The sequence below is a fragment of the Petromyzon marinus genome, chromosome 1 (assembly GCF_048934315.1).
Source record: "Petromyzon marinus isolate PM22_M1 ecotype Great Lakes invasive population chromosome 1, UKy_Petmar_22M1.pri1.0, whole genome shotgun sequence".
Taxonomy (NCBI): Eukaryota; Metazoa; Chordata; class Hyperoartia; order Petromyzontiformes; family Petromyzontidae; genus Petromyzon; species Petromyzon marinus.
The window spans coordinates 19,620,638-19,641,069 of record NC_133667.1 but is presented as its reverse complement, the minus strand read 5'-3'; the positions used below and the strand labels follow the sequence as shown (position 1 = coordinate 19,641,069).

The 20,432-nt window shown below is 41.1% G+C and overlaps 1 protein-coding gene across 4 annotated transcripts in view; it reads left to right on the top strand.

The window, feature by feature from the left end:
• The window catches only part of LOC116950482 (ceramide transfer protein-like), a 110,790-nt gene that overhangs the window by 53,599 nt on the left and 36,759 nt on the right, over positions 1 to 20,432 (top strand). For all 4 annotated transcript variants that reach the window (XM_032968321.2, XM_032968407.2, XM_032968484.2 and 1 more), the window contains 5 exons: positions 102 to 209; positions 2,458 to 2,590; positions 6,963 to 7,055; positions 13,006 to 13,163; positions 14,633 to 14,725. In XM_032968321.2, the coding sequence (XP_032824212.2) occupies positions 102 to 209; positions 2,458 to 2,590; positions 6,963 to 7,055; positions 13,006 to 13,163; positions 14,633 to 14,725 (585 nt within the window). The remainder of the gene's footprint in view (positions 1 to 101; positions 210 to 2,457; positions 2,591 to 6,962; positions 7,056 to 13,005; positions 13,164 to 14,632; positions 14,726 to 20,432) is intronic.

The window sequence follows — 20,432 nt, the reverse complement described above, 5'->3', positions numbered from 1 at the left end:
CTTACTCAGCTGTGATGAGGGCTTTTGACTGAACGTTCGGGAGCTGTGTGTGATGAAAAGCGATAACTTCCATGTGTTTGTTGGGCATATTTGTGTTCCAGGCGGAGTCTGGCTATGGATCTGAAGCAAATCTGCGCCGCCATGGCTCCATGCTGTCAGTCACTTCTGCTACGAGCAGCTTCTCGGCCACTTCAACCTCTTCCTTAAAGGTGCCACACGTGGGCTCTTAAATGCGTTGATATCTACAAAGTTGCTGGCGGTCGTTCAAACAAACGTTTGGGTTAAGTTCAGAGAGTATATTGATTGCAGAATGCACCAATTCCATTGTCTGCATTTTTGTGTTTAAAATTGTTTTTGTTCATGCAAATTAAGTATTTATGGATGCTTTGATTTAAAGCTTTCGTAACTGCAGAGATTCGTATTCTTGGTTCTTTCGGTAAAGTCACGTAGAAGGGAAACAATAAAATAATAAAAAATATAAAACAATACAATTCTCACGATGTTTCGACTTTTTTCTTGCTGTGGTTTTCACACCTGATGATGATTGCTTGTGTTGCAGTCGAAACGTCGTGAGAATTGTATTGTTTTATATTTTTATTACTTTATTGTTTCCCTTCTACGTGACTTTACCGAAAGAACCCAAGAATATTTATGGATGCATTGCATAAGGAAAGAAGGCCACTGCCTTGGTGCAATTAGCACACTGGACCTGAAATTCAAGGATCGCCAGTTTGATTTAATCTCGCAGCTACACAGTTGAAACAATGGGGCACTTTTTAAAATTCATCCCACCCACCTTCCCCTGCTCTCTACCCAGTGGTGTTAAAGGGTACAGCGCACAGTTGTTCGATCAGTGGGATGCATGCTGTGGGATAGAGTGGGTAATCCCACCTCTTCACATCTGGCCAGAGTGGAAGAGTAGGCCAAATACCCTTTCGAGGGGGCTCCACAGAGCTCCATCGTGCGTAGACTGTAGTCACATGAGCAAGCAGTCGGGTGGCAGCACCTTTTACCCTTCCAAACAAAGTCGAGTGGCTAGGCATGAGATATCCAGGACATTTCTATAAATGTTTCCATTGCATACTCGTGCATGACCATAAAAATGTAGATTGTATAAAAAGGGAGCAACATTTATGTGAAGATTAAAATCTGGCTGAATATTTAAACGTTCATAGGTTTTGTTTTCTATGCCAGCATTCAGTGTGGGTTACTGATTAATCAGCTGCTCATGCCTCACCCATGACCTCCCCTTGTCCTACACTTGGGAAACCAACTCTGCAACATTGAGCAGACAATACGTACGCCTCATTTCCATGCCCCTCTACATACAAATATACATGAAAATATTTGTCTTATTACATCCTATCAATCCCACATTCTTCTCGCAGTTCATTTTTAAACTGTGTAAAAAAAATTGTTCCTAGGTACTGTGTCATTTTCCAATTGTTTATGCTATTATTCCCCACAAACTTTGCTTTTGTGACCAGGACACAAATGCAAAGTTAATAATCCACTCCATTAATAATAACACTGTGTAACAAATTTCTTTATTTTTTATTCCTGGGTAGTAAGTGTTATTTTCTAATTTCTTATGCCTCAAAAGTACAGAAAATTGCTATTATTCCCCACAAACTTTGCCTTTGTGACCAGGACAGTGATATTTAGAAAATTACATAATTTCAATGAGAAAACGTGGTGTGCATTTTTGTCATTCCTTTACATAAAGTCCTGGTCACAAAAGAAAAGTTTGTGGGGAATAATAGGTATTTCTATACTTTTGAGGCATAAGCAATTAGAAAATAACACTTTTACTGTACTGGTTTCAACCATCGGTGCCTCATCAGCATAGTTAGGCCTGCTTAAACCAATGCTGGTGAACGGCCAGATGTTTATTCTTCAAGCACCTACTCTTATCAGATATTAGTCTTGGTTCAATACAAAACTATATTCTAAATATGGGTTACTTTGCTTGAACAGTTGTTGTTTCTGGTTAGCAGGAGCCCACAATGCCCCTTTTAGGTGTGGTACAATGTCACTCATTGCTTCCAATGAAATATGCTTGCAGTGCATTCTCTGCAATACTTTTGCTTTTATTCTTTTAGAGCGACAAAATAGTATTGGAACTACTTATTTAAATGGCTAATTGCTTTTTATTTCACGAGCACAAAATCTCACTGTTGGATAAAGGCCCTCCCCATGTCGTCGCCATCTGTGCTCGTAGTCCTGCGTAGTAGCCATCTATCCAACACCTCTACCCGCGCTAATTTCATCGCTCCGTCTACGTAAAGAACGTATTTCCAGGCGTGTGTTTTCCTCCTTTGGCTGCCACTCGGGCCGCTGGTCTCAACCGCTGATGACGCGTCCCACCCAGAAGCCCCCACTTGCCTTTGCACGGCCTCGACCACGTGGCATCTCGACGCAAAAGGCAAGCGGTGGCTGTGTCCCATTTCGCTGCAGAAGGGGCGCAGCCTCAGGGAGAAGTTGTTGGAGCTGGAAACGTTCCGGGACATCCTGTGCCGCCAGGTGGACTCGCTACAGAAGTACTTCAACGCCTGCGCGGGTTCCAATGACTACCTGCACCGGGACGCAGGTGAGGCAACTGGGGCAGGATGGTCTTCGCGGGGCCATTGTGCATTAACGTCGTTGCGTCAAAATGGAGTTTCATAAGCGGCGGCCGATTTTATTGAATGACGTACCTTATTAAAGTAAATTGTTTTGCGTTTTATGCCCCGTGGTCATGTGGATTTTTCTCAGGGCCCTCCCGGTTTTTCCCTCCACATTCAGAAACGTGCGTTTTGAGTATTTGGCCGCTATAACTGTCCACGTGATGAGACATGTCGTTGAGTTGTCATTTGTGGCAAGGTCACTTCTGAAAAAGAGCTGTGTAGCTCAGTGGGCCTTACCTGGCAATATTAAAATTGGATATAAAATAAATAAAATATCTGTTTTATCGACTATGTTAGACATAAACATAACTGAGTAATTTACAGAATGTTGTAAATCTGATCAAAAATAAGAATAGGTTTTACCCTGGCAATAAAACAGAATTTTAATCACCAAATAGACACCTTTTGTGCAAGGCATCAAGTCTGCAATTAATCACACATACCTGTGGAAAGACATGCAAATAAGAATGCTCTGTTGCAAATCTACTGCTGAATAAGGCCATCCCTGTGCCATGTTGGCTCAGGTGGTTGTTTAACCCCTGCACAGTATTTGGCTTTGGCGGTTCTTGTGGTTTTGTTAGCGGCACGCCTGTTGGTGGATCGCACAATTGCGTGAACTCGCCAAACCCACTGGGGCTGCGAAGTCGCCATCTCCTGGCTTGCTAGGGTATGGAAATACCACATTAAATCTATACGGAGATAGAGTTGTTACCCCCCTGGCCTGCGTGGGTGTTCTCTGGGTACACGTGTTTCCTCCCACGTGTATAATCACTCATGATTTAATTAGGTCCACAGAGCTTGGGCAGTTGTTGCTGGTCCTGGCTGCTCTGCCAATCTATAAGAATAAGTTTTACCCTTTTTGGCAATAAAACAGGTGTTAAAATGTTACAACACCAAACGGAAACCTTCTGCAAGAAATCATGTCTACATTAATCACATATACCCGTGGCGAACATGCAAACAAAAAGACGTGCTCTGATAGTATATGCATTGTTTTTTTTAAACTGATTGTTCCACACCAGAGACAGCTTTCTTTAGAGCCTAGTTTTAAACAGTGTTAGACCAGAGGACGCCAAAAGGCGAACAGCACCAAGACAATGCCACTATCAGGACACTGAGAGCTCGGGTGAGCAGTTACATCATGGGACCTCCCTTGCCAGCATCAAAATCTAAGTTTAGGTTTTACCCTTTCTTGCATTAAGATGTTAAAACACCAAACAGAAACATTTTGGTTTAACACTGTTTGAGACGGCTCTAAAGAAAGCTGTCTGGTGTGGACCAATCGGTTTGTTCTTGTTAAAATTAATGTTTATAACTTACAGCAAACTGTGAATGAGTATAACTGATTACATTTTAGGTGGGGATGGTAGTATACAATGTGGCTCTGTGCACAGCTGGGCAATCTGTCTTTCTTGAGACTCTGACCTGCATTGTAATTTGTAAATGATCAGTTTGTATCATCCATATATTAATAACTACCTTATTGCAATTTTTTTACATTTTCACAAGTACTTATTTTCAGTACCTATTGCCTGGTTGCGGGAGAATTGTTATTCTCCAGAATGGATTTTTTTGTATTCATCAGTCTCACCCGTTGAAAGGATGATATCACGCTGGATTCCATAACATCATTGTTATTCTCGTGTGTATTTGCAAATATACTTTAGTGTACTCATTGTTCGTATCTCAAGGTCAGTGCGTTGACACTTTTTCTATAAATAAATACAAGATTGGAGACTCGAATAAGACTGTTAGCCAGATTATCTGTGCACCCAGTCACGTTTTCTTCTGCCATTCCCATCTCAAGTTTAGTTGGTTAGTTTTACTCATTAATAAGTTAACAGGAACAAATTAAACAACCCTAGTATAGAAATCTCAACGTCATCTCGCACCGTAAATAGTCCACAGCCACTCGGCAGCCAACTTGTCATACTGACATTTGTTTTTGAGCTTTGTTTTGTATTATGTAACGGTAGCAAGTGTTGGCCCATTACACACAATCACTGTCACGATTGAAAAACACAGGAGAGGTACGTTTTTCACTCTATAAGTCAGTAAACTCATTTTAGTTTTCAACATAACCTCGGGCACTTAACCATAAACCATACGGAAGATAAACATGCTTTATTTTTTTCCAGAGCCTAATCTGCATGATCTAATTGTATGTAACATTGCTTGGTTGCCCGGTGCGATATTTAAATTAATAACTGATTGGGAAGGTTCACAATACCGATTAAGAACGATTTAGTTGTTAACATTAAAATGGCAGTGTTCCTTTCAAAGTGTCCAAATGGCTCATTGGATAACCGGAGTGGTTGGCGAGTTCCAGGCGGTCGCAGTGGTGACCGACTGGACTGCAGCCACAGTTGAGCTCACAGCGAGTCTGAAACGTGGTATATGCAGAGAGAATACACTGGCTTATTCCAGATTTACCACACAGAAATAACACTTGGATGTATACGAAGAACATTGTTATAAAAGTTTCAGTGTGCAGAGAAAAGCACTGCTAGCGTTTAAAGATACTGAATTGAAATATAGTGATTGTTTAACTTACTCTTTGTGCATACATTTCAATGAAGTAAATAACTCGCTGAGTAATGTATTATTTCTACATGCTCAAACTGATCTGGGGTTTTTTTTATCTGATTTAATTCGTACTTTTAGTCAGCCTTCGAATGTTACCCTATTTTATTGACGTTCTTGGAATTCCATGGCATGTCAAGAACGTTTTTAAAGTTCATCATTGCGACTGTGTGTAGATTACGCGCAGACCCACTGTAGCATTGTAGCCTTGGGGAGCATTCCCTAGAGACAATGAGACATTTACAATGACCTCCTTATGCAATTGTTAGTGCAGTTATCTTGCTTCGTGGACTCGGATATGGTAGGTTAAACAAAGGTGATAGTAAACACGATTGGAAGTGAATGCTAGAAATGTAGTTGTTATAATAAGTCGAGTTTGACTCGATGCTCTAAAACATGTGATTTACTTTCCTAATACTGGCAGAAGGATCCATATATATGAAAATATTGCATGCCAAACAGAGCTTTTTACCATCAACAGCAGTAATAGCTGTAAGCTATCAGTGTTTTTAACTTATATAGAGCACACTATGATGAAAGATATTTTTTTTAGAAATTAGTTTGTATGCGTTTATGCTGCGTATCGACTAGACAAGCAGGATATGTGTGTTCGTCGGGTAAGTGGGCAATTCTTAAGGAATACATCATGAATGGTTTGAATGTCGATTGTTTTCAGATGATTTGACTCCAACTTTCAGATGACAAAGCAACTGCTCAGATTTAGAATTCAGAGCAGAAGTGGTTTTGGAAAGGTCCAGTCTTACTCAAACCGTACACTTATAATTATTAACAGCTCATCGCGGACCACATTCACAATAGAGGTCAATGTCTAAATTATCACCACAGTGGAGTAGCGCGATTACCCCTCCACATTGTTTCCTCTAGTGTGGTTTATGAGCAGAAGCCATCAAACACAAACTATAAATCAGGGTTGTTTCCGCTTTTGCATTTATTGGGATTACAAGTACTGTAGTGGGAATTTTCACATAAAGTCGGACTCCTGTGCAAAACGCTTGCTATACGAGAGGATGACTGATAATACAAATTAAATTTCCATTGAAATTTCCATTGAAATTTAATCACTGAATGATAATGTTATGGACTGTGATAATGGTTCACTGTTGAGTTGTTTTTATAACCAGTTTAACAATTTCAAGAGTATTTCATTTTCTTTTAGTGTCTGTTTAAAAATCATAATGTCAGGTCAGGCCAAAAACACAAGCCTGTAGTTCATTATCTTTTAAACTATTCTTCTGACTTTGTGAACTAGATTACTTCGATTTTTGTTAGTTGATTCTTACGTTCGCTTAAACATACTACAGTTCATATGTATTGTTAAAACATGATGCGAGAGTGAGAGAGGGTGAGCGTGGGTGAGAGTGGATAGAGGGTAAGAGTGGAGAGTGGGTGGTGCAGCAATTAGCACACTGCGCTACAAACCCGGCGACCCAAGTTTGATTCCCGCTCGTGTAAATATATTGAACCGGTCCTTGGCCTCCCCTAGGTTGACTCAGCCTCAAATGAGTACCTGGTGCAATGTGTAAACATCACCACTGTGGAGACAAAGGAGGCCGGGCGTGGTGCTGACCACCCACCCCCTCGTGTGCCGTGCCGGCCTTCATAGGCGCTCGCTTAACAGAATTTTCCGCAACAGTTTGTTAAAGACTGCGCTGGGGATTTTTGTCTTTGTCTTATGATGCTGTGACGCTTTAGCGGAGCTGGAGGAGGATGTCGATGACGATGATCTGCCTACGCCACGACCTAATGGAGAGGTTCCGCCCAACAGCAATGGCAGTAAGGACAAAGGTACGATCGTGAACTTTGGCATCTCTGCTAAGTGTACGTGTGCTATTTGCACACTTCGCTGCTGTAATTTGGACCTTACACCTTGGCAGTGGTCTTCATTAAATGTGTCGTTTGAACCGACGTTTACTGCAGCATTGGCCTTTATTGATGGATCCTTAGGCAATATTGCAGCAATAGTGGTTGCACTTCTTCTTCTGGCTTGTTCGAGCTGGGTTTTTGTTGGGCAGTTTTGTTCATGCATACCTTTATATCAATTCCACCAATATAGCAATTAACCAGATTTCATGTTTCCTGATTTAATGTTAAATTTTAATAATAATAAAATTAAATATATATGGCGCCTTTCCATTCCACGGCGACGTACAATGGCCCTTTTTCTAAAACATCATTGCACTGAACTTGACAACGTTACTGCATTCGACTGACACACTTAAACAGAGGCAGGTTTTAAGTCCTTACCTAAGACGAAGCAAGCAAGATGGAATTTTTGTACAATCGAATCCAATCTATGCACAAATCATTTAAGAACCCTTTGAGCAAACCTATAGCCATATTTACTAGGAACGATCCCAAAGAAACGTCCCAGGCCATTACCAAATCATCTTAATTGATCCTTGATCTGGTCCTTATAAATATAAATTAATACTGATGGGAACATCTGTCTTTATTGAGTGTGACCATGACATGAGACATTGATAAATGTTATCGGAACCACTGATTGGACACAGATCATTAGCCAGTGCTTGCTGCTGTGATACCACGTCGATCTCGTGTGAGCACTGATGGGACGAGACCACCGTTGTCGTGGGGTCGTGGTCCCTTACGGACCACAGCGCCGCTAATCTCATGGCCGGCAACAGACGAGACGAGCGAGTGCGCACCCTTGTGTTACTAATACCATGTGTGAATGAGATGCAGCCCGGGGTAAGTCTTGAAACTCCATCACGTGTTCAGCACAGCGCGTAGCACATCGGGGGAGCTGCTCCGTTCAGGCTCCGCCCCGAGTCTTTTCTCTCCGCTCCTTTTTCCCCTCTACCACCGTCTTTTCTTACTTTCCATGACTCTCCACCAATCCACTTCGTGTCTCCTAATGGTCTCCCATTCGACCCCTCATTTTGCATTTGTCTTTCTTCCCCGGGCTCCTTCGAATTACCCTGACGACCAATCTGGATTGAATGCTCCTCCACCTTCAAATCAGATTGTGCACCCCTACATGTCGGCTCCCCCCTCTTGTGTGATAGCTCCCCGCCAATGAGAGTCGAGCGCACGATTTGAACTCGCAGGGCCGTTAGAGCCGATGAGTATAAGTTTCTCGAGTATAAGTTTCTCGATAGGAGTTGCGTCTCGGCGTCGGTTACAGGTGTATTGAGGCATTAAGTGCAGGGTTACCCCCACGCCTCGCGATCTGTTGACGGAGCGCTGAACGGCTCAACAACTCGACAGCTATCGCCTCCTCAAGACTGGTACTCTTGACAACAACCCTCCTTTTCCACGATTTTTTTTTAGGCACAGCCCACTGTACTCTTCATAGAAATTTCATCGTACTTTAATAATATTAACATCTATGGGACCTTTTCTGCAAGTGTAGTGGCATCGGGGGATGCCACTGCGTGACACGTAAGACCGGCCTGTGTGTGAATCGGGGGGACACGCTACTCACACCACCCACAGCGCGGCAGTTGTGCGACATTGCACTCCGTGTGCAGGGCCAGCCCTGAAGGCGAGGGGGCGAGAGCGCCTGGAGCGGCACAGGGGTGACAGGGGGCTATGGCACTCCGGATGAACCCGGAGGGCGAGTAGCCGGAGGTACCGCGGGTGGGGCCCCCAAAGAGGGGGCTGGGGGGACCCCGGGATCGGTGCCAGATGCCTCGGGAAGGTTCTAGTAGGGAGGCGTGCCTAGGGGCGGAGGAAGCCCTGGGACCGATTATATAAGCCGGACCCCTGAACGGGTCCCGCTGGTTGTTGCTCACCTGAAGACATGAAGACGTCCTCCTGAAGAAGAAGCTGAAGACAAGACCCGGACTCGAGTCGGGGTCCCGGCTTAAAAGCCTTCCCCGGTTGTGTTAGGGCTAGCTAGTTAGCCTGGAGGGATTACCTCGCTAGGTTACCTGGTGGAAGGGGCAGCTACCCCTTTGTGTTAGGGTACATTGTTGTAATAAACGTGTTGCCTCCAGAGACGCCTCGCTCTCCATGTATACCCACTACACAAGTATCCACCAGTGTGGTCTAACACTGGTGTGACAAGTCCATGAAGAAAGCTGTCTGGTGTAGACCAATTAGTTTAAAAAACAATGCATATATTCATCTTCTTTGGTTCTTTCGGTAAAGTCACGTAGAATGAGAATAAAATAATAAATTGATAAAATAAAATAACACAATAATTTTATCAATTTATTATTTTATTCTCATTCTACGTGACTTTACCGAAAGAACCAAAGAAGATGAATCATTGCAGTCACGAAAGCTTTAAATCGAAATTTAATGCATATATTATCAGAGCATGTTTGTTTGCATGTTTTGCCACACGTGTGTGTGATTAATATCGACTTTATGCCCTGCAAAAGGTATCTATTAGGTGTTTGAACATCTTGACACCTGTTTTATTGCCAGAGAGGGTAAAACCTATGTACATTTTTATAAATAACTAAATGAAGCTCTATTTAATTCCAAAAATCTAATTAGACCACATTTGCACACTTGAGGTTTTTTTTAGTTTTAATGGAGCTTGGGGAGTTGAGAATGTCACTCAGGATTCGGATGTACGAGTCACTATCTCTTGGGGGGGAAAGGTTTTCCATCCATAATGATATTCCTTGAGAACAAGAGCTACGTATTCAAAATGTAACGGGAGCCAAAGGAAAATAACAAATATACGCAAAACAAACTCGCAGGTTATTTTGCAACAATGTATATCGAACAGAAAAAATACAGTTAAAAATAACAGCAATTATTCAAACGCCAATATGGGCTAATTGCATCAACGAGCCTCACAAAATATAGTTGAGCCAAATATAATTGTGAAATGAAATGTACTTTAATGGTATAGGTGTGTTAATACATAAGGTATGCAAAAATGTGTTTATATACAAATCTTAATGAATTACAAAAGTGCCAATATTAGGTAATGATCTTGGTTTGAAACAAAGAAAAAGTTCAAAAATTATTATTAGATTTTATCATTAATAATAAATCGTCCTTTTTCAATTTACTGCTGGACGAAGCCTTGCCAATGTTCTGGTGGTGATGGGGGTGGTTTGACCATACATCATCACTTATCAGCGGGGATCATAGAATGAGAAGGAACCAGGACTGGTTCAGATGTCACTTGACACTGATGTTACCTGTGGCTGGAAATCAAACTCGGTATCGACCCGAATCACAAGTGAAACATCTTGTAGAAATCGGCTGGACGGTCCAATAGCAATTCCACTTGGGTGGGCCAGACTCAATGGGCCCTTCCTCCTTGCGTGGACAGCGCCCTGCAGCCAACTAAAATCTAAACTATTTTTTATTTTATCAGGTACGCCCCACTGAGCTACATAGCTCTTTTTCAGAAGTGACCTGGCAACAAATGATAGCTCAACAAAGTGGCCGATCATGTGGAAATTTCTAGCCGCTAAATACTCTAAATGCATATTGATTCTAAATGTGGAGGGGAAAACCAGAGGACACGGAGAAAAATCCACACAACTGCGGCGAGAACGTGCAAACTCCACTTAGAAAGGCTCCCAAGTCAGGAATCGCACCCTTTCAAAAAAAAATTAATCGTTATTTCAGGCTGGGCAATCGTGAGAATTGCCCAGCTGCCAGCTGGAGTGATCCTTAAGATGTCTGCCAGAATACAATTCTGAATTGACCTCACGATTGATCGCACAGCTTTTATACACCTCTGTAACCCTACTGCTGTCCATCTCTGTTACACTGGCATACCCTCTGCCCCACCACATACTCTCCACTCCATCACTCACTTCTCTCCAATTGTAAAACTCGCGTCCCCTTCGATGAGTGGCTGCAGCTTCTCTGCGATGACTTCTGCAAGGTGGAGCTGATCACTCACAGCCGCTCTCAAGCCCAGGGGTAACACCCTCACCGTTGCCTCCGCACGTTACTAATCCGTTCTCGAGGATTTGCTGAGAAAGCTTTTGGGAGTTCCGCTTGCTACAAAAATTCTACCCAATCCCCTAAGCCCTAATCCTCTCATCTGCTGCACCAGACATCTGTGAATAACCTTTCATAAATTTCCTGCGTCACAAACTCCTCATCCAGTAAGTGTAATGAAATGTGTTCATTCCTCATAGCAGCAATTGTAGAATGTGTAAACTCTTTATTTCATATTTGATATGTGTGCGAACTTGACGAACATGCTGTTTGATGGCTGGCTGGGTTGCACTGTGGCAGATCGCTCAGTTCACAATCCAAAGGTTGAGAATTCAAGTCCTGGTTCAAGAATAGCTCCAACCCATCATCTTTCTGACGTCAATTTAATGGGCTCCACATTGTGTGCAGATTAATAGTGGTTGTTCATTACAGATGCGTTCTCTGCCAAATAAATGTGAACCTCTGACCTCTGCCTCAAGACTTATCCATGGTTGTTTAAACATGCAACACTAGCTTTGTTTTATCGTGCCGTTATATTTTGTATTTTCTATTTTTTTGTATGAGTCGCCCATGTTATTTGGTACATTCGACTGAATGACCTCTCCTTTTGCTCATTAATGGCAGTATCAAAAAGTTTAATGTTTTTTTTAATTTATAATATCAAGATTATTTTAGTCTAAAATAGCTCCACCTGGCAGGTGCTGGGTACAGAGGTTTTTTTGTGTCGATTCTGGTGCGTGTGAGGTTACGTCCCCAAGTGCCGTTCAGATGCAGTAGCAGCAATTTTTTTCCATGTTACTGGCAGATGTAAGGTTGAATGTTTGCCAATTGAGTCGATTCAAACGACAGTATTACGACACTGTCGATTGCGATGAGTGTCATTAAACACAGTGTTTGAGGATTCTGCAATCACCGCTGAACTTTCGTTCAATTCCTAGAGCATCAAACCGTCTCCCACATAATTTATCCCTTTTTTACACTTATCTACATTGCAGGATATTGCGAAAGATGTAGGATTCTACCTTCGAATGCATATACTAAATAAAAATATGATTGTCCGTAAACTTGACTATTCAGCTCGGGACACTTGGGCTTTGTTTGAAACTTGGTTTTGAAGTTGCCAGGAGGTGGCAGTGAAGCTGTGGATTCTTGAATCTGGAGCTTTGAATGTTTTATCTCCGCGTATACGGGTGTGTTCTCGGGGTATTCCAGGTTACTCCCACGTGTCAATCACTCGTGAATGGTATTGGTCAAACGGTCCCTATTGTCGGATCCTCCTGAAAAAGCCTTGTATGTATGTATGTTGAACTTCTTTTGCGCCGTACGTAGCCCACCGTGATAGTCGGAGGGGCGGGGCCTTGAGACCCTGCGAGGCTCGCAAGTTTAATGCTGCTGTGTGCTTTCCAAACGCACCACGGAACACAAGTGGATTTGCTTTCATTATCATGTTTGCTCAACCATGATTGAAAAAACACGAGATGTCAACTGCCTCGCCTGGTATATACAGAAAGTTGTTGAAAACCATCTATTACGAAATTAAAGCATGTTTAAGTGTAAACATTTTGAGAAAAAAATATTAAAACGGTAAAAGTTAACCTCAGTAAGTTAACTTCTGTTTTAATATTGGACGTTGACACTGACTTGATTTATCTCCAACTTGGACGATACTCACCTCCATGTAAAAAAAAATGTATATTTCTTTCGACATTTTTAAAGCAACACAATCAGCCGTTTGTCATTGACAAACACTGCGTGTCCTTTCTCTGAGCTGTTTTTTGTTTTGGACAATTGATGTACACCATCGTGTTTTTTGTTTACCCTGTGTGTGTGTGTGTGCCCGGTGCGCATGCAGTGTTCCCACCTCACTTGCCCAAGGGAATGAATGGGCTGGATTTCAAAGGGGAGGCTATCACGTTTAAGGCCACCACTGCTGGAATCCTGTCCACACTGTCACACTGCATTGACCTCATGGTGAAATGCGAGGAGGGCTGGCAGAAGCGTCTGGAGAAGGTGATGCCACCACACCTGTAGAAATGCTAACGCTTTTATGCACGAAGCGACGTTGCATATTGTGGATCGACACGTGGAAATAAATGTGTACCAACAACACCAATCTCTTGCCTATTATTTTCAGTATCTTTGTGGCCACTAATTATTTTTTTAAAATATGCATATAGATTTCTTCATCACTCATTTCATGTTGATATACTACTCCTTAAATGTTTATGAAGCATTCTGACTATTAAACACCCTCTGCCATTAATAATTGGATATCATTATATTCAGGTGTCATTGTCCATTATTTATCAATTCAGTTTTAATGTTCCCAAGAACATTTCAAAAGTAGAAAACATCAATTTAGAAACTGCCTGCCAGAAGACTTTTTGATGATCTCCGTTGATATCAGCAACTTCCGTTGATTATTTGGCTCAGTTTGAAAAACATGAAAGAATTGTATTATTTTTATGTCTAAGATTCTACTTTCTCGGGTTTATTTTTATGGATTTGACATCAGACATTGTGCATTTCTAATGTCTCTCTGTGCCGTTCGGTACGGTTGTGTTTTATAAAAAAAAGTTTGCAGTCATTGTGACAATAAGCAATGACACCACTATTTACCAACCTTTATAATAAGCCATTATCGTTAATAACGGCAATATTAAAAAAGCATTTTTTTTAATGGCTTTGTTCCTAATATTGGCAAGCGGCTATGATATGTTTCTATTTAAATATCAGGAGTATGATTGTACATTGCAAAACCTTGATTCATGAGTGTGGCAAGGGCAGCAGTTTGAGATATTCGTTTTAAGCTGAATACACAACTATACTTCTGCACGTAAAAACAGGTGCTTGAAAAATATCATGAATAAAATTGACTTATACTTATTGAACATGAGCATAACATTGTAGAATTGAATGACTTGTTAAGAATGTATGATTATATCTTGCCTTTGGCATCGAATGAAAATGCCTATGATCACCTGTCAGTGCATTTATGAAACGGTATGATTAGTTCCTGCATGAGCCCCACATGGGATTGGAAACAAATATCACCTTGTGCACAGAAGTGTGACGATCTTTTTGAATAACTTAAGGTGTTTAACTCAGATATGTTTTACTAGTGCTCGTTTGTAGTCTCATTAAAATAAGATAATTCACAATATCCATCAATAAAAATGCACCTTTCAAACTTGTTGCAATTATATACCCCCGAGCTGGTGCGACCTCTGACTATCCTGCTATGTAACAATCCACGCAGCAACTTCACACATCGCTCTTATCTCCTCGGTAGACATCCTCTCGGATGAGTTTCATTCCCTTGGCTGAGACGCCATTATTATGCTTGACCACCATCCCTGCTTACGAGTAAATGTGAAAGAAACACATTTTGTGGTGGAGTTTGCAGTCGTGCTATAACGGCGCCAGTGCTTTAGCAGTGATGTTGTCTGTAACCTTGCGCTTATTTTCGGTGACATTAGGAGCAGGACAGAAGGAGACGCCTGGAGGACGCTTACAGATACGCGATGGACAAGCTGACGACAAAGGCTTACATGGCAGGCCCGGATTTTGAGGTATGTGAAAGGTTCTAGCTCCTTCGCTTTTGTGTAAATCCAGTGATAAATTGGTCGGTTGCTTTTATCACTCCATTCAACCTCTGGGTTTGGCCTCTTTCTGCCACATGATCCAAGAGTTGGCAACAGTGACAGCAACCAAATTGGTGTTTTTATGACAATATGTTCTGTTCTGCCATAAGACTCACCGTGACGCTGTACCAAATCTAATCTCCAGATGTTGCCCTTTGCTTAAAATGCCATCTGGATGACATTTATTTCCCATTAATTTGTTTGCCACAAGTCTCATATTCACAAGTGCTGGTTTCAAATATTTCTCGTGTGACGTGAGAGCCTATGACTCTAAGGTGGTTACAGCTGGTGGAATTCGCGTTATTCAGATGTAATGTCACGATTTATAGTGCAAAGTAACTGGAAAACCTTCAAATGTCAGCTCTGAACAACAAAGCCTATGTCAGGTGAACAAATATCTTAGCAATTGTTCTATCTGAGCGTCTTGTGTTTGTGTGTATTGAACATGTTCACCATAAGTACATATGTTTAATGCAGACTTCATTCCTTGCAAAAGGTATCTATGTGATGTTTGAACATTTTAACACCTGTTGTATTGCCAAGCTGCTCACCTCGAGCTATAAAGTTCTGCTACGTGCATGGTCTTTGTACTGTTCGTCTTTTGGCTTTCACTGGTCTGACACTGGTGAGACTAGGCCATAAGGAAGGCTATCTCTCGTGTAAGCCAATCAGTTTCAAAGACAATGCATATATTATCAGAACATGTTTGTTTGCATGTTTTTTCCACATGTAGGTGTGGTTAATGCAGACTTTTGATGCCTTGTGAAAGGCATCTGTGTGGTATATGAACATCTTAGCACCTGTTTTATTACCACAAAGGGTAAAACCTATTCTTAGTTTCCATATATGTTTTGTGTGTTCGCAGCTTTGTAGTATGGTGATGCACCTGATGGCTTTTCATGATATTGACTTCATGTTGAACTTAAATTAATTGTCATGAATGTCCCTTTAATGTAATTAAAGTTCAACAAATTGCCTGCCTTAAAACAAATTGTACTAATTGGCACGTAAGATTATATAATTCTACCCTTTGTGGAACTGGTTCTTTAGTATTCAGCCCTGGGCGTTATATACATCATATATATGTTTTCATATTTGTAGCTAATTGCTACACCTGAAAGCTTCTCATTAACTACTCTCCAGAATACCGCATTGAGAGACAGAAAGAGGAATACAGAAAAACCTCTGTTGTCCGGCATCCATAAGGAATGGAGAATGCTGGATAATCAAATATTCCGGTTATCCGAGAGTTATACTTATGGTTCACCAATATTTTCCAAGTACATAACACTTTTCAATAAATAAACTAAGGCTACAGTTTAACTATGATATAATAACTAATATACTATTTTACAGAGGTACTCACTGGTCAGTTGTAGAGCATTCTAAGTTGATTGTCGAGAAGCAGTGGGGCAGCTTAGAAGACAGTATACACTACATTACTGTATGTCTAGAATACAGTATACACAGCCTTCTACTAGCACCACCACTTGGTAGCGTCCTGAAGCTTCCGTAAACAGCAGATCTTATGGAGAAGCAGACGGCAAGATGCCGGATGGCTGTCAAAAACGTCTTGGTGCATGAAGGAAGATTTGTCTTGCCGTCTATGACAGATGCCGGTTAATTAAGCATTCCGGATCATCAAGTGACCGTGAGAAAGACACCACTAGAAGAGATGATGGTTGATGGTCAGCAATCGTAACAGAGTGGCAGCTAAAGAATGCAATGTGTCCGAGAGGGTAGCCACCGAGGAGATGGAGCGATGAATTCAGTTTATGGATTCAGGGTGCCTTATGGCAAAATGTTAACTACCTCGCCTGGTATACAGGAGGTTGTGGGTTTGATTCTGACCCTGACACCTGTATATTAGGAGTTTGCATGTTCTCCGTGTGGTCACATGGATTTTTCTCCGGGTCCCCTGGTTTTCCCTCGACATTTAGAAATGTCTTCTTTGGTTCTTTCGGTAAAGTCACGTAGAATGAGAATAAAATAATAAATTGATAAAATAAAATAACAATAATATTCTCACGACGTTTCGGCCACAACACAACACGTTTCGGCCACAACACAAGTGGCCGAAACGTCGTGAGAATATTATTGTTATTTTATTTTATCAATTTATTATTTTGTTCTCATTCTACGTGACTTTACCGAAAGAATCAAAGAAGATGAATCCTTGCAGTCACGAAAGCTTTAAATCGAAATTTAGAAATGTGTTTAGAGTATTTGGCTGCTATAAATTTCCACGCGATAAGCCACTTCGTTGAGCTATCATTTGTGGTCAGGTCGCTTCTGAAAAAGAGCTATATAGCTTAGTGGGCCTTACCTGGTAAAATAAAGATAGTTTATAAATAGTGGCATCCACTTTGGGGAGGTCTTTATCCAGTAGTGGATTGACGATGGCTGATGATGATTATGTACATCCGTTGAGAAGGATTGGGGGATTTGTGACCTCTTGGTTCCTGTTGCCCCCCCCCCCCCTTCCTTGGTCACCAACCTACGCTGACCAGCGTGGTTGAAGTCAGAATCAGAATATTTGTTAATCCTGGAGAAGTCCGATGAGCTATGAAGCTCTTTTTCACATGTCCAGTAGGGATGGATCGGTAAGTCACAACCACAGACGATACCAAAAAAAACGATAGGAGTGCAAAGTGTAGGAAAGGTAAGCAATTCACATAAATAAAATACATAAAGTATTTCAGTTCCAATTGTATAAGTACACCAATTCCCAAGCTTGTGTCAGGCAGCAAACCAGTCCCAGACTGCACCAGGACAACACACAGTCCCTCAATAAAATTGAATTATCAATACATTGATGAGAATCAAAGATACATGACATTTGGATATCTTAAAACATCAATGACCGACATGGCATGCGGAGGCCTTAATCCAACAGTGGATTGGCATAGAGTTGTAAATTATTATTCAATCTAAATTACTTCCACGACCTACAATTTGATATACTGCAGTATATTTCTGTGCTGTTTGACATTTTAGCATGCGTTACACGAAATAATTAAAAATTTGGGCTGTATGTATGTTTCGATTTAAAGCTTTCGTGACTGCAGGGATTCATCTTCTTGGTTCTTTATATAAAATAAAATGTTATTTTATTATGTTAAATTTTTATTATTTTATTATTTTATTATTTCCCTTCTACGTGACTTTACCGAAAGAACCAAGAAGATGTGTGTATGTTGTGGAACTTCTTTCGTGCCATACGTAGCCAACCATGCTTAATGGAGGTGCAAGAAAGAAATTTACATTCATCTGTTTCACATTCCCCTTTCAAAAACAAATTTCCTCCAAGGTACCAGCAACAACCACAGCAGTGCGCTTTTGCCACCCAGATACATTTCTGATGTTTTTTGTTACATGTTGAGACTAATGAGATCTCAATAGCAGACTTTACTCAATGAAAGGCAAGACGAAATTTTGATAACAGCTTTTGTTTTGTAAGTTCTTGACGTGGCTGCCATCATTGTCTTGTGACATTTAAACGTTTAAGGAATGGGTAGTTGTGTGGATGTGTACCGAGGTACCCATTGATATGGGCTCAGTGCACTTGAAAGGGAATTAGGTAAGCTTTCCAGCTATCTAAAAAAAATCATTTAAATTGACTGATCACTTTATTTAGCCTTTTTCAGCTGAGGACTAAGAACATATAATTTTGACCACAATGCGATGAACATTGCCTTCATTGCAACAGCGTGTGAGAAATTTCAGTGAGCGTAGTTTGGATGAAGAGGCATTTGAAGGGAGCTTCGAAGTACTATATGCCACCGTATAACTTTCCGGAGGCTGTTCTCCAACGTTGCTTTTTGTGAGTTTTACATTTAAATTTCATGGTTTTATTTCATGTGAGAGGCTTGAGTTTTAATCGTTTTGTCTCGATATTTCCGGTGCCATATTTAGCTCGCCCGGCTATGAACTCTCCAGAGCTACCCAACTGCTTCTTACTCAAAATATTTCCTTGCACCTTTTCTCCACTGCTTTTTGTGCCAGTATATGCTGTTAAAGAGTGTCATTACGTTATGTAAGAGATCAAAGCTCTACAATGCACCCAATCACAGTGCTCTCGCTTAACAGTGGTATTTAGTATAAACAGATAAATGGAATACGTCCTGCAAAAACATATCCGATGTTTGTGAGGATGAGAATAATCTCTTAAAGGATCAGGTTCACTTCCCCATTTTGTGATGATTCTGGTTTAGAAAATGTATTTGCTGGACCCACAGAGAGAGAGAGAGAGATAATCTTCTCACCATGTGACCTCAGTCTCTCGTCGTAGCATTTACAGCCATCTAAACGGCAATGATGTCACCCTGATTCCAGGTTGTGATATTTTACAGTCCTGTTAAGGTACAGCATTTAAGGGTATTTTACGTCAGTAATTATGCAAACATCATAGCAACTGTACAACCCGTTGTTTCCCAAGAGCACAAAAGCACCTCACTCACACACAACTGAATTATGCTTCCTGGAGTCACATGTTCCCTCACCTTGTTTTGGCCAATCAAAACAAAGTTTCAAAATCTACAGTAAAAATAAGAAACAACGTGAAAAACTAAACATCCTACATTTTCGGAATTATTCTCAAATAAATGTTTTATTATTTTAAAAACAATTACCGTACTTTAATCCGCATTTCCCTGTTGCGACAACTCCTAGCGACAGCGGTACAATTCTACTGGTAGGAACGAAGTTGTAAACTGAGTGTATCAGCCTGCAATAGATTAATGTGTCCGTCCGTCCGTCCCCTTTCAATACTTTAACGAAGTGAAATCTCGTGCTGTTGGGGTGTAAAAATAAAATTGCGCAAAATTCCAATGTTCCTACCAGCCCACCCTGCAGGGACCTGTTGTTGACTGAAGTAGCCGTGCCATTTTACACGATTTATATTAACTCACTCTGTTGTTGTATCCTCAAATCTTGTAACTCAATTTTAACCCGCTTCCCAATGTGGTATCGACCGCAAACTTGGTATACTTATTGCATACTGATGACAATACTATATTCTATCATAAAAAGAAAAACATTTTTTATCAATCTTTTTTTATGTTTTGTTTCGGCTTGGGTCTTATTGTCCACGCTCAACTGACGTTGGCTGTAAATCAGCACGGTCCCTTACTTTGCTGGTTTTTTTTCATGGATTTTCTGTTTGCACAGTCACATAGTCACTTTAAGATGTTTTTCTTGTTCGTGTTTTTGTTTTTTAGTTTGTTGTGGTTGCACCCGATTCAAGAGCCGAATGGCTCACAGGGCTATACCAAAATAAATAAACTAAAAAAAAACTAAAAAAACTACATCATGGCAAGCTTTGGGGCCACTTCTTGGAGTCGTGGAGGTATTCCATTACTAGCAGGGTACATTTAATTAAAGCGTGGGTTTTAAAAGAAAAGTTTTTTTTAAAAAATATTACTTTTATAGGAAGGCATTGAAAGTCTTGACGATTCACAGCACGTTGAGCTGTACTGTGAGGTTTGGCTCGTAGTCAGCCGCCCGTGGGGCTGCTCATGACACCTGGGCTGTGACGTGGCTGTCTTGCAGCATGATGCATTGAAGGCTTTTGGGATGTTGGAGAGTAAATCAGAGGAGCACTTCACGGAGTGCTCCAGGAGTTCTCTTGCCCGTT